This window comes from Chrysochloris asiatica, unplaced genomic scaffold, assembly GCF_000296735.1.
Source record: "Chrysochloris asiatica unplaced genomic scaffold, ChrAsi1.0 scaffold00008, whole genome shotgun sequence".
Classification (NCBI taxonomy): domain Eukaryota; kingdom Metazoa; phylum Chordata; class Mammalia; order Afrosoricida; family Chrysochloridae; genus Chrysochloris; species Chrysochloris asiatica.
The window spans coordinates 21,074,638-21,089,110 of NW_006408526.1; the positions used below are offsets into that span (position 1 = coordinate 21,074,638).

At 40.4% G+C, this 14,473-nt stretch overlaps 1 protein-coding gene across 1 annotated transcript in view; it reads right to left on the reverse strand.

Moving 5' to 3' along the window:
• POU2AF1 (POU class 2 associating factor 1) overlaps positions 1-8,424 on the reverse strand; it is a 32,425-nt gene extending 24,001 nt beyond the window's left edge. Inside the window, exon 1 of the mRNA XM_006833811.1 lies at positions 8,317-8,424. Coding sequence (XP_006833874.1) covers positions 8,317-8,332 — 16 coding nt within the window. The 5' untranslated portion in view covers positions 8,333-8,424. The remainder of the gene's footprint in view (positions 1-8,316) is intronic.
• Between the last annotated feature and the right edge of the window lie 6,049 nt (positions 8,425-14,473).

Sequence of the window (14,473 nt, forward strand, 5' to 3'; positions counted from 1 at the left end):
TCCCATAAAGATTTACAGCCTCAGAAACCCTGTACAGGGTCACTATGAGTTGGAACCAACTCCATGGCATTTAACCAACCAACCAATACCACCAGGGTTTCTTAAAGGTATATTGTTGCTGTTGTTAAGTGTTGGTTCTGATTCGTAGTGACTCTATATAGGGTTTCCAAGAAGTAACAGGTGAGTTTAAACTGCCAACCTTGTGGTTAGCAGTCCAGAGCTTATCCTACAGCACCACACCAAGACTCCAAAGGTATAGTTGTTGTTGTTGTTGTTGTTAAGTATCGTCGAGTCAGTTCCAACTCATAGCGACCCTGCATAGGCTTTCTAAGGAGCAACTGGTGAGCTTAAACCGCCGAACTTGCGGATCAAACCAACTTTGCAATCCAGTGTATCAACCCCCAGTGCCACACCAGTAGTAACCATCAGTTTCAATATCCAAGCCAGTAATTTTCAATGCTGATTGTCTACTAAAATTACCTGGGAAACACTTGATATTCCCAGTTTGCAGGGCAGTTAAATCAGAAACTCTAGGTTGGAACCCATGCTTCATTATTTCTTAAAACCCTGAAGTATTTCAATACAGAGGCTAGGTTGAAAAGAACTTTTCTAAGCAGATGCAGGCATCCCTTCTACCAAGTTAGAACATGGTGTTGTGGTTGTGGTTATTGTTATTGTTAAGTGCCATTGGATCTGTTCCAACTCATAGCTACCAAGTATAGGGTTTCCAAGGAGTGGCTGGTAGATTTGAACCCCTGGCTTTGCAGTTGACAGCCCAGTGCTTATCCCACAGTGCCACACCAGAATTTATGGAAATTAGAGCTGGAAAAGAAGTCCAATCAACTTCAGTCTTCTTGCCCTCAGTTAGCCAGGAAAAGCAAGTTCTGGTTTACAGCTAGGACATTTGAGATGCATCTGGTTAGGTGGCTTGCCTTAGGTCCCACAGATAAACAGATTGAAAAGTACAATTCATTTCTCCTGTCCGCAAGTACATTGCTTTGTACATAGCATCACAAAAGCAGGATAACAGGATTTCAGAAAATACCTCCCTGTCCCAGGTTGACCCCCTCCTATCTGAGAAATTGTTCTACATAAGAAAGACAAGTGGTGTGACTGAGTATTTAATAAAGGTGAAAATTATATTAATGATCATAGTCAATTGGACAGCTGTGGTTTGGTTCGTTCAAAGTGAGAAATTGGTGGACATTTTCATTTAGGAGGAAAACTAAAGTGCTTTAGAAAGAAATCAGGGGGAAAAATAAATAAATAAACCTGATGCCTTTACTTTGTAATAGGAAAATTAAAAGCAAAACTTTATAGGATTGTTCAGTTAATCAAATGCCCAAATATTTAGCTAACAAGTATAGACAACCCCAATTCTTTGTTGTGCCGCACAACACTAAAACTTTACAGTTTTCATTGAGGAGCGTTGACTCAGTAACTTGTTGGGTGTGGAGGGTGACAGAATTGGCATTTTTCTTCAGTAAAATGCATGGAGAAGTAACTACAGAACTACCTTGAGAACCACGTGTCCTTTGACCAATTAATCTTCTATAGTTGCACCTGGAGGACCCCTGTGAGTTGGAATTGACTCGATGGCACTTAACAACGACAGTAACAATATCCACATGGAGGAGCCCTGGTGGCATGGTAGGCTAAGTGTTTGGCTGCTAACCAAAAGTAGTTCAAACCCACCAGTCGCTCGCTGGCTCTACAAGGGAAAGATGAGGTCGTCTGCTTCTGTAAATATCTGTGAACATCTGCAGCCCTGGAAGCCCTATGAAACAGTTCTGTTCTGTGCTATGGGGTCAATATGAGTCAGAATTGACTCAAAAGCAGTGGGCTGGGTTTGGCTGGATACACAATGAGGTAGCCACAAATTGGAGTTGATTCAAAGACAACTGGCTTTATTATTTTTTTTAAATGTTTGGTAGTAGACATGTATGAGGAGCCCTTGTGGTGCAGTGGCTAAGTGCTCAGGTACTAATTGAAAGGTTAGTGGTTCAAACCCATCAGTAGCTTCACTGGAGAAAAGACCTGTCAGTCTGCTCCCATAAAGATTCCAGCCTGAGGAACCCAATGGGGCAGTTCCACTCAGTCACACAGGGTTGCTATAAGTCAGAACCAACTCAATGGTATACAACAACAGGCATGAATGATATTAAAATTCCTCCATGCATGTTATTTTGTGTCTCTCTTTTGTATTCTATTTGTCCTTATCAGCAAGAACCATAAACTCAGCGAATAAACTTGGTAAAAAGTAAAGGTACTAGGTTCCTTAAATATGCAAAACTTGTAACACATAATTGAAATGGAAACGGTAACCCATAGACCTAAATTATTTCTTGCTATAAAGTGTCCCTAACTTGATGCAAAGGTGGGCATTCCAAAAATTATATGCATATTATCTAAATGTAGCTTTATTTAGTGGAACCCTAGACTAAATCCTAAGAGCAGAGTCCTGTTCATGAGAATTTGACATCCTAATTTATCTGTGTGGTGAACCTCTGTTCTATCAAGTTGTCTGAAAATGATGACACATCCATGTCATAGTAACTTGATAATAACTATTTACTGTTCCTAAGATGCCTCATAAGGAGCCTGGTGGCACTGTGAGCTAGATGTAAGGCTGTTAACTGCAAGGTAGGCAGTTCAAACCTACCAGCTGCTCCTTGGGAGACAGATGAGACTACCTGCTCCTATAAAGATTTATAGTCTCCAAAACCCTACCTAGGATCACTGAGTCAGAATCAACTTGATGGCAACAGGTTAGATGCTGAATTGGGAACAACAAAAGACATGCCAAGACCAACTCTATGGAACACCAAGACAACCAACCAATTCAAAGATCAGTCAAGCTTGCTTTTTGCTTTTATGTAGATTGTTCCCTAATACAAATAGCAACAGTAAAAAGCAGTTGTTCAGTTGAGTCACTGTCTAACAAGTGGTGTTGAGTTTATATAGTTTCATCACTTTGGATAAAGAAGTCAAATCAGTTTGGGGCATTGTGCAGATCATTTAATCAAGTTATTTTTCAATATTTTAATTGTTTTAATGTTCTTTACATTTGAGGGAGCACAGTGGCTCCATAGGATAAACACTGGACTGCAAACAACAAGGCTGCCAGCTCAAGCCTACCAGCCACTCAGCAGGAGAAAGATGAACAGAGAGGGAACCTTTCTGTTCCCTCCAAGACTTACAAGCCTCAGAAACCCTAAACAGGGTCTCAGTGAGTCAGAACAGACTGGATGGTATTTAGTAGTAACAACAACATTTACATTTGATTTATTCATGTAAGCTTTATCTACCACTGGTGGTAGTATTGTGTAACCTCAAGAGACTGGGTAACCTAGGGAAAGAAATGTCTAAAGTTCTGCTTAAATCAATTTAAACCAGAGGTTAGCAAACTGTAAAGGGACAGATAGTAAATATTTTAGGTTTTGCCAGCCATTCAATCTGTGTTGCATCTACTCAACTCTGCTGTTGCAGAGAAATATGTAAATGAATAGAGGTGGCTGTGTTTCAATAAAAATGTATTTACTAAAAACAGGCAGTGGATCAGATTTGGCACACAGCCTGTAGTTTGTAGATCTTTAGAAAACTGTTTGCAAGATTCTATCATCCAAAAATATTTTGACTGTACCTTTTAAACAAGCACAATGAAAGTGTGGGAAAAGATCTACAGGTGGGAACTCGGCATAACCCGGATCACTCAAGTGAGTGCACGGGAGATACCACGTGAGAGAAGGGGCCCGTTACTACTAGCATTAGTTACCCAAAAACGTGATCACATTTTACCTACATTCTCCATTTTAATTCTGACAAAAACTTTGTGTTGTGGTAGTTTGGTGTCTTCACGTCGGTTCCGACTCATAGCTTCTCTGCACCACAGAATGAAACTCTGCCCAGACCTGTGCCATCCTCATAGTTGTTATGTTTGAGCCCATTGTTGCTGTCACTACATCAATCCATCTCCATGAGGGTCTTCCTCTTTTTCTCTGACTCTCCACTTTACCAAGTATGATGTCCCTATCCAGGAAATGTCCCTCTTGAAAACATGTCCAAAGAACTAAAGATGAAGTCTGACCATCCTTACTTCTAAGGAGTATTCTTGTACGTATCCCCAAACAGACTTGTTTGTTCTTCTGGCAGTATTTTCAATATTCTTCACCAACACCACAATTTAAGTGCATCGATTCTTCTCTGGTCTTCATTGGCCAACTTTCACATGCATATGAAGCAATTGAAATTGCCGTGGCTTGGATCAGGGGTTCCTTAGTCTTCAAACTGACATCACTGCTCTTAAACACTTTAGAAAGGTCTTTTGCAACAAATTTGCCTAATGCAATACATCTTTTGATTTCTTGACTGCTCTTTCCATGAGTGTTGATTGTGGTTGTAAATGAGTGTTCCTCCAATCTCGTTGCCATGTTCTTCTTCATATAGTCCAGCTTCTCAGATTATTTGCTCAATGTATATATAGAATTGTTGTTAAGTGCTGTTGAGTCGGTTCCAACTCATAGCAACCCTGCATAGGGTTTCTGAGGAGCGGCTGGTGAATTTGAACCTTCAACCTTACAGTTCAAACTGACCTTTTTGTCCAGTGTTTATCCTCCAACACCACATGTTGAAAGGATATAACCATGGTGCACAGCTTTCCTGATTAGAAAATTACAATCCCTATTTCCCAGATGTTTAAGATTATGAAAATGTTAAATGATTAAATTGCAGAGCCAACTTTCAAACCAAGACCGTCTCACCCCAATGCCCATGCTGCTTATACTGCTGTGCGACTAGTTGGCCTTCACAGGGCTTCCTCTTTGGGGGTGGCTGCTAGCTTTTCACATCAAAACAGGACCTGCAGGACCAAGGGCAGAACTGAGGGGGGTAGAATCTGCAGGTGGAGTAACTTCTTTATCCAATTGGCTAGTCAAGCAAGTCACACATATATCCATCATCAGGGTTTGAAGATTTCCACTTCTGTGTGCCAGCAGTTCTGAGCTTTGTCACGTTAATCTCTGGTCTTAACCAAAGCCCATGTTCACATTTACTCCACAAATGGAGGTCATCAGCCAGGTAGGGAAGAGGCACTAGATTTACAAAGTGAATGTTTACTTAACCCTTTCCAGAACCCCAGAGTACAGTCATTTCAGCTCATGCCTCGAGGATGTTTTCTGAAAAAAGAAAGTGCTTTTTCAGCACTCTTGGTGTCTGATTTCAAACCCTGCCCTTCTATCAGGTGATTCTAAGTGGGTTGATGATACTGCCTTGTTTTTACTCGTTTTCCCATAGGGTTTAGTCACCCAGGTTTCTTCAGTAACACACTAGGGATCAGGGGATCTCTTTTTTCAAACTCTGTAGAGGATTTAGTTTTGTGTTCATGTGAAAGTGTAGAAATGTTGACCCAAGTTGTTCCATCGATGAGCTTAGGTTATGATCTCTTTGATTGAAAGAGTTTTGCTGTATCTAACTGACCTCCTAGTGTGAGCAGGAAGCATGATGTTCAGCATCCCCTTTAGAGAACACTGAGCTTCTGTTAGGGGTGATGGTCTAATTTGGGAACAGATAAGGGTGATGCTAGAACAACATGATGATCATAATTAATTAATGTCACTGAGCCATACATGTGAAGATTGTTGAAATGTCAAAGTTTTTGTTACAGATATATTTATCACAATTTAAAAAAAAAAAATTAAAGAAATTTCAAAACTGAAAAAACTAATCTACAGTGACAAAAAAGTAGTTCAGTGGCTACCTGGAGTCAGACGTGGGGATTGGGGTTGATTGGGAAGGGGCACAAGGGAACTTTTTGGTGTGGTAGAAATGTTTTCTATTTTGACTATAAGGGTGCTACATGGATATTAATATTTTTCAAAGCTTATCTAATCATATATTAAATGCATTTGGCATGGAGATTAAGCTTGATTGGAAAGGGCACAAAGGAATAATATGGTGTGATGGGAATGTTTTTTATCTTGACTGTGTTTCTGCTATATAGATGTTGATATTTGTCAAAACTTAGCAAACTGAGTACATAAATGCATTTTATTGTGCATAAATTAACTTTCATACGGTTATTGTTTTTAAAAAAAACTGTTCATCTTTTAGGAGAATTTAAAGAGAAGGGGAAAAAAGCATTGTAGATCACTAACAGAAGATGGCAGCTTATGAATACAGGGGGAAAATAACCCAGATTTCGCATACTGAAAGAAGAAACCGAACACTCAACATCATTTATATGGTACCTTAGCCTACCAAGGCTAACTCTGCAGAATAGCATTTACTTTGACCCCTGTTTTACATATGAGAAACCTAAGGATGAAAAAAGTGGCCCAGAGTGATGACTAGCCAAGAAGTTGACAGTTTGAATCCACCCAGTGGCACCGTGGGAGACAGGCCCGACAATTTGCTTCTGAAAACTCACAGCCTTGAAAACCCCATGGAACCATTTTACATTGCACACACAGGATCACTGTGAATTCCAATAGAGTTGACAGCAACTAACAGCAACAGGATTTTTTCAAAGGCAAATACTCGCTCAACTTCTGAGCTGAAGCAGGACTCCCTTCAACGATTCACACAAAACCCAAACTATTCAGCTCTAAGTGTAAATGCACAGGGATGTTCAACAGCTCCGGAACATTGAAGACATGGGTGTCACCTGCCCAGCTTCACTGGAGTCCCTGGATGCTATAAATGGTTAATGCTCTTGACTGATAACCAAAAGGCAGGTTTGAATTCACCCAAGTCACCTCAGAAGAAAGACTTGGAAATCTATTTTCCAAAAAATCAGCCATTAAGAACGCTGTGGAGCACAGTTCTATTCTGGCATACCTGGTGTTACCATGAGTTGGAGTCAGTTCTACAGCTACTGGTCTGGGATTACGCCATAGACCACACCCACTGGGTTGGCTACCATTGCCCTTGGCAGCTTAGGGTCTTGTCCCATTCTTCATTCTGTGTGATTCTTGTACTACACTAGAATATCCCTAATTGTCTGCAAGTACTTCATAATTAATCAAATTAAAGTTAATTTCATTTTACTTAAGAGATATCCTGGCAATGTCCAATTATGATGTAACTTCACAATTGGAGAGATTTTTTAATCATGCCTCCATTATATATTAACAAGCTCAATTCCAGAGAATGTACACAAGAAATAAGTAAACAGTCAATTGATGATAAACTTGACCGTATAACTTTAATCAATGAACTTACCTTTTCGGAACATAAAGAGATCCAATCTTTTAAAAAAGAATTAATAAATGCTTCCTAGTTTACCTGGATTCTCTTATGTTAAATTTGTTTGAGGTAGGGTGCATAAATTTAAATGAATTTTAAAGAACTAAGTACATTTAAGTTCTGGTATCGCGCTGTGGGTTAGTATGCTGGACTGCAAAGTTGATTTGAACTGCAAGGTCAGTGGTTCAAGATCATCATTACTCCTTGGAAAATATACAGGGTGGCTATGCTTCAAAACCAACTCGATGGCACTTAACAACAACAAGTACAGTAAAAGGAAAGATAGTGGAATTTTTGGATAATATTTCTTTATTAAGGAAGTCAGAATTAAGAACTACTAAAATTAACTCTCAAGAGGCCATTGAGTTGACATTTTAATTTCAGGAAAAGAATGTTGTAGATATCCTCTGTATGATTTCAATTACCAATAACATGGGTCTTGCTAGATCTCTGTTTGTTCCTACATAATGGAAAATAAAGTTCATTTGTTCTAGCAAATCCCAGGGATGAAGGTCAAAGTCAAGGATAACCCCACTGTCCCACTGTACTGGAACAAACGGACTTTGTTGCAAAATGGGAACAAGAATTATAAGAAGCAAGATGGTGAAGCAAGTGAAGGCATGCTTTACAAAACCAAGTTTCCACGTTGTCCCTGTGTATTCACAGAAACAACCCAGGTCTTTGGCAGAAAGCTAAGTAGCTCTACTAGAAACAAATCCACAGATTTAAATAACAGGCTACAGTGTATAAAGAGCTCCATGACTTTCCCCTTCTAACCCCAACTCAATATCACAGTTGGCTTTTGTTTTGTGAATCATACACTGCCCTTTCTTCACTACAGTGATTCACACAGAAGCAGAGATACAATGAGTGTTCCACCTTGGAACACTAGTTCGTTCCCCCCAAGTCTGGAAAATGAGCATCATCTCTGACAGGCTCCATCTCACCCACCTCCCTCCTCCCCGCCCCCTGGCTTAGAACCCACTATCTCTTGAATTTTACACGATGGCAGATAATCTCCCTGCCCTCACCCATACTCGCTTGACTCTGAGCAGCCACGGCCACACCACTTACGTTTTTGCCAGAGCATGGTCTGTGACAGGATGTTGCCTTTTCTCTTTGAAGCAGACAGCTTGGCTTCTTTAATGTGAGACCTGGGTGTGCTTTCTTCCAGTGTAGCCACTGCTTGCTCAGAGGATGTTTCCTCAGCTTTTTAAAAGCCCAAGTTCCCGCTGTGTGGGGGCACAGCGTCATCACATCCTCCCACCGCAGGCACGGGTGCTCTTGCTCTTCAGCGACAAGTGCCCGTCACCCCACTGTGCGCACCCTCAGAACCTGCTGTCTACAGACCACCTCATGCGCAAAGCCAGACAGCTGGGTTTGAACAACAACATGACATAGAAGCCCGTGGCCCTTTGGATGTGGCCACATAGTGTGTTGTTATACATATGTGCATGTGGAGTGAACTGTGTGAGTATGTCTGTCTCATCTTGTGCCTCTTTATACCAAGATGAATCCAAAAGAAACCCTGGGAGATGCTGGACTTTCTGTGGTACCTGTTAAGGCTTCTACTCCACCAGGGTGTTAGCAGGGCTCCGTTCACCATGGGCTCCTGCTCAACGGAAAATATGATTCCCAGGGGTCACTGCTTCTCAACACAGAAGGAAACACCTGTAGTCTCTTCAAGCTTCACTAAACAAACTCTTCATTCTTTTAATACTGTATTGCTTTTCTGTTTATTTCATTTTGAAACACAATAGCCTCCCTCTTGCCACCAGCCACCACCAAAATGGCCAGACTTCATCATACTTAAACATGGGGGACACTGGTTCTAATGGTTGATAAGCCAGAGAAACAGACCAACTCCCTCAGGAAAGAAAGAAGACACTGTACTTTTTAACTAGAGCTGTTCACTCAAAGGGGACATACAGGCAGGACATAAGGAGTGTCCACCCACCTGATTGGAGTCCTCATATGGTCCTATGGGATAAGCACTGGACTGCTAACCACAAAGTCGGTGGTTCAAACCCACCAACCGCTCCTTGGGAACCGTATACAGGATAGATGTGAGTCAGAACCAACTTGACAGCACTTAACAATAGCAATCTACCTGATTGACTTGAAACTTCTCAAAGGAAAGAAACGTAATGGATGTACCACCTGGTTGCATATGGGGTTTTAGACTATAGGACTCCTTAACAGATTGAAAACCTTCTGCCACTGTCTCCAAAGTCTATATGTGCAGGCCTCAGTGACATAATTCATCAGGGATTAATACAACCTAGGACGGGTCTGGGGTCCTGCAGCTCTGCCATCTACACTGCCTAGATTTGATCACGCCATTCCTTACTAAAGAAGCCTTTACTTTAGGATATATGGAAGTCCCTCACGACCGATCCCTTGCCTACTTTCCCAGTCTCATCTCCCACCTGCCCCTCTACTATGCATCCCCAATGTCTTCTAACAACCCCTCAACATCCATGTACATCCCTGCCTTTGATCCTGCTGTCTTCTCTCACTAGATTGCCCTTCCACATCTCCTCACCTGAACATTATTACCTCTTCATTTTTCAAATGGCATCTTTTTGGTAGAAAAAAAAATCTGACCTACTAAACCTTCTAGTTCTGAGAAAATTAGTCTGTCTTTTCTCAATTTCCGAGCATTTGTCTGTTCATTCTTTTAAGTAAGCTGTTATATTACTGTACAGATTCCTCCAGGTCACCTCAGTTTTATTTCCCCAGTGCCTCACACAGGACCTCAAGCCTAATTGGCCTTCAGTGAAAGCTAATTTAATGAAGTAATGCATTTTTCACTCTTGGGTTGTTGGTCCTAAGGAGAAATTTTGTCCACATGAACGACTAACTCAAAAGACAGAAAAGATTGTCTCTGAGCTGAGTTTTGAGACCTCACCCCAAGACCATTGATCCTCAAGACATGAAGGACCCAGTATTGTAGGTGGCTGGCAACACCATGGTCTTGCAGGTAGCAAAAGTGTCACACACAAAGCCTTGTGCCACATTGTGAAGTTTCCACTGGAATTAGTAGCACATTCACAAGGCCTGATTCAGTCACAGGAGACATGGGTTCCCAACAAGGCTTTGCCACTTAGTGGCTTCATCTTCTTAAGTAGGTCATGTGATCCCTCTAAGTCTCAGTCCCCTTGTTTATAAAAATGAAGAAGCAGTTCTCTGAATGCCTGACAGAGTTTTGAGGAGGATTCGTAATTTCCCGAAACTTTTCTCACATTGCTCTGTATTATGGTTATCTGTCATATTCTCTCCAAGTTCCATGAAATGAAGAACTTTTTCTTACCCATTTTTGTTTCTCCCTATGAAATAATAATGAAATACTTACTCTGCTCCAAGTCCCATGTTAAGCCTTTCTAAATGTTATTTAATTTAGTAATCACAACAACTCGGTGAGAAATGTCTATTTTCCAAAGAAACAAACAAACACTGAGGAAGTTTAATGTGCCAATGACACAGGGTTATGAGGTGATAGGCTGGGTTTGAACAGAGTCTGAGCTCTAAATAATGACACTAATAGACATTCATTAAGTTGAAATTCGTAAAAGTTGGTGTCAGAAATATTTATTAACAACACTGTAGGATCATTGTAATTAGAAACTAGAACAGATTAAGAGAAATTTCCCCACCTAAACATCACTTCTTCATTTTTCAAGATTCAGTTTAAATGGCACCTTTCTGGTGAAAAAAATTCTGACTCAACAAACTTTCTAGACCAGAGAAAGTTAATCCCTCTTTTCTCAGCTCCCACATTATCCTTGGGATAAATCCCTGTGCTTAGGAGATAGGGGAAAATGAAAAGAAACCCAGAGGTACTCTGAAAAATCATATCTTGTGTAGTGGCAGAAAAAAAAAAAAAAAAATCAGCAGGCAAACCCACTCTCTTATTTATCTACTGCTGCTATAATGGAAATACCACAGTGAATGGCTTTAGCCACCAGAAACTTATTCTCTCAGTGTAAGACTGGATGTCCAACTTCAGAGTGCTGGCTCTTGAAGAAGGCTTTCTCTTTGTTAGCTCTGAGTAAAGTTCCTTGTCTCCTTTCAGCATCTGTAGTCCCAATATCCCTTTGAGATCTTCTTACATTTTGGCCTCAATGTTTCCCTGGTTCTGGGAGCTTCACAGTGCAGGGACCCCCAAGTCCAAAGGATGCATGCCACTCCCAGCACTTCTATCTTGGTGATACTAGAACCCCCTTTCTCTGATCAAGTCTCTCTCATTTGATCTCTTGTAAGATAAAAGGTGCAGCATGCCACATCTTTGGGAATCTCCCATAAGAGTGGTCAGGGTGGTAACGGGATTAAAGGTGTTGTTGTTGTTATTAAGTGGCATTGACTGGGTTCTGACTCATAGCAACCCTGTACAGGATTACCAAGGAGCAACTAGGAGCTTGAACCACCAACCTTGAGGTTAGCAGTCCAGTTCTTATCCTATATTGCCATACCAGGACTCACCTTTAATCCTCTTATTGGTTTATCAGATTAAATCACATCATGTGGCATATTTACATCTCAACTGCCAAACCACTGGGAATCCTGGCCCTGCCAAGTTGACACAAAATCTTAACATTGCACAACCACCATCACGGACAGATATAAACCCTGCCGCCTCTGATAGCCTCGAAGTTCAGAAAGCCAGTGCTTCCTCAGTGCTTACAGAAAAGAACCTGAGTATCTTTGACCAAGTATAGGCAGGCATTTGGGAACTTGACTCAATCAAAATGGCAAATATTTGCCAGGCAGATATATTCTGTGACTCAGAATCAAAAGTCAAACTACGCGGCACAGTTCAAAAGAGACACCGGTGGTCATGGTTATTCAATACCTCAAGATGTGCAGGAACAGAAGAAAAAAAAAGTCTGCCAACATCATCCAAATGTCTGTGCATACAGGTGAGCTCCCATCTGTAAAAAATCAAATAAACTAAAATCAAAACTCCTGAAATAATTCATTCAGGAGCTCCGATTCATTTTGCAAAGGATTCAACTTTGCCAAAAGACTTCATTTCTTTCTTCATTCACCAAAGATTAAGCGAGTGATCATTATGTTTCTTTGCCCCTGCCAGGCCTAATTTTTTCTTTTCATTAGAACTTGAATTGTACCTTTCAGTCCAACTCACTTTATCATCATTGTTGTTGTTGTTGTTGTTAAGTACCGTAGAGTCGGTCCTGACCCATAGTGACCCTGCACAGGGCTTCCGAGACTGTAAATCTTTATGGGAGCAGAAAGCCTCATCTTTCTCCCATGGAACAGCTGGTAGTTTCGAACTGCCAACTTTGAGGCTAGCAGCCTGATTTGTAACCACTACGCTACCAGAAAAGGTCCTTCTATTTATTTGTTTGTTTATTCCTTTATTCCTTCCTTCATTAAGTTACTCACTCATTTAGTCTCCTCCTCATTTTACATGCCCATTCTTTCTCCTGATGTGGCTCTGCAGGATAAACACTCGACTGCTAACCGCAAGATTGGTGCTTCAAATTCTCCAGCCGATCCTTGGAAACCCTATTCAGGTCACTATGAGTTCGAACCAACTGGATGACACTTAACGACAACAACAACATTCTTTCTCCTATTCCTCTTCATTCCAATCCACCATTCCAATCAAGGCAACTATTTTCATCTGTTTGATGTTGAGCCTATGGTTTGTAGACATTTGCACATTTTATAAAAGATATATTATATTGCATGTGTGTATTTTTGTCATGTAAATAGCTTTGTATTCGTTAGCCTGTACTCTTGCACTATCCTTTAACATCCATCCACACTGCTAGATATATACTCAATCTGTTCCTTCTAATGACTGCAAAGTATTCCATGGTGTGTAAACACTACATTTTACCTAACTAGGTTGTCTCCAACTTCCCTCCTTTATACAAAGCAGCAACGAATATCCTGAGCTGCATCTTTTCCCAGAGGCATGTGAGAATATCCCTGGGATTATATACCCAGGATAGAATTACTAGGTCAAGAAATATAGCTAATAATAAATGAAGTAATATTACATGTAAGACATATTTATTAGTAATATTATAGCATCATAAGGAGCTCTGGTAGCATAGTAGTTACAGGTTGGGCTGCTAACCTCAAGGTCAACAATTCAAAACTACCTGCTGTTCCACAGGAGAAAGATGAGACTTTCTGCTCCCCTAAAGATTTACAGTCTCAGAAGCTGTATACAGGGTGGTTATGAGTGGGAACTGATTCCATGACACATAACCAACTAACCAATAGCATCATTGTTATTAGAAACTGGAGCAGTTCAGCAGAAGTTTCTTGTTGTTGCTATAAAGTGCCACTGAGTTGAATCTGACCCCTGTATAGGGTTTCCAAGGAGAAGCTGATGAGCTTGAACCGCCAACTAAGACAACCTTTCATTTCAAACGGCTTTGCAGTCTGTCGCATTAACCCACAGCGCCACACCAGGACTCCCAACAGAAGTTTATTACTTAAAATTTAAATATTATCAGTTAATAGTATTTATATTTTAAATAATAGTATTTAATTTGACTAAGTGATATCAGATTGCTCTTAAGTAAAAGAGAAAACCAAAGGTTACCAAGCATAGGAAAGACCTAATTAAATTTATTAGTATTAATGCTATTAGGGGAGTCCTGGTGTGGCACTGCAGGATAATGCACTCGACCACAAGTTCCATTTGAAATGCAAGGTCAGCAGTTCAAACCCACTAGCCTCAATTTAATCATGTCTTTCCTATGCTTGATAACCTTGGGTTTTCTCTTAAGTAAAAGGCCTATTAATATTTTGCTAATTTCTTTACTTTAGTTGCTTTCTTTTTGTTGATTAACATATTTTTTTAGAATATCCTAGATGGACAAGTCTAGGTATTGTCATTGCAAATATCTTATTCTGATCTGTCATCTCTTAACTTTATTAATCATGCCCTTTTATAATGGTAATAGTGGTGGAGGTGGCGGTGGTGTGCTGTGGAGTCGATTCCAACTCATAGCAATCCTGCATAGGGTTTCTGAAGCTGTAAATCTTTACCGGAGCAGAGTCCCATGTAAGAGCTGGTAGTTTCTCCCATGAAAGAGCTGGTTGTTTCACTAGTATAGAAGTACTTAATTTTGATGCTTGTGTTTTAGAGATTTTGTTTAAAAATTATGTCCTCATACTCAAGTAATAAAGATGATTTCTTGCATTTTATCCTATGAATCCTGGAGTTTTCCTTTTCTCATTTGGACTC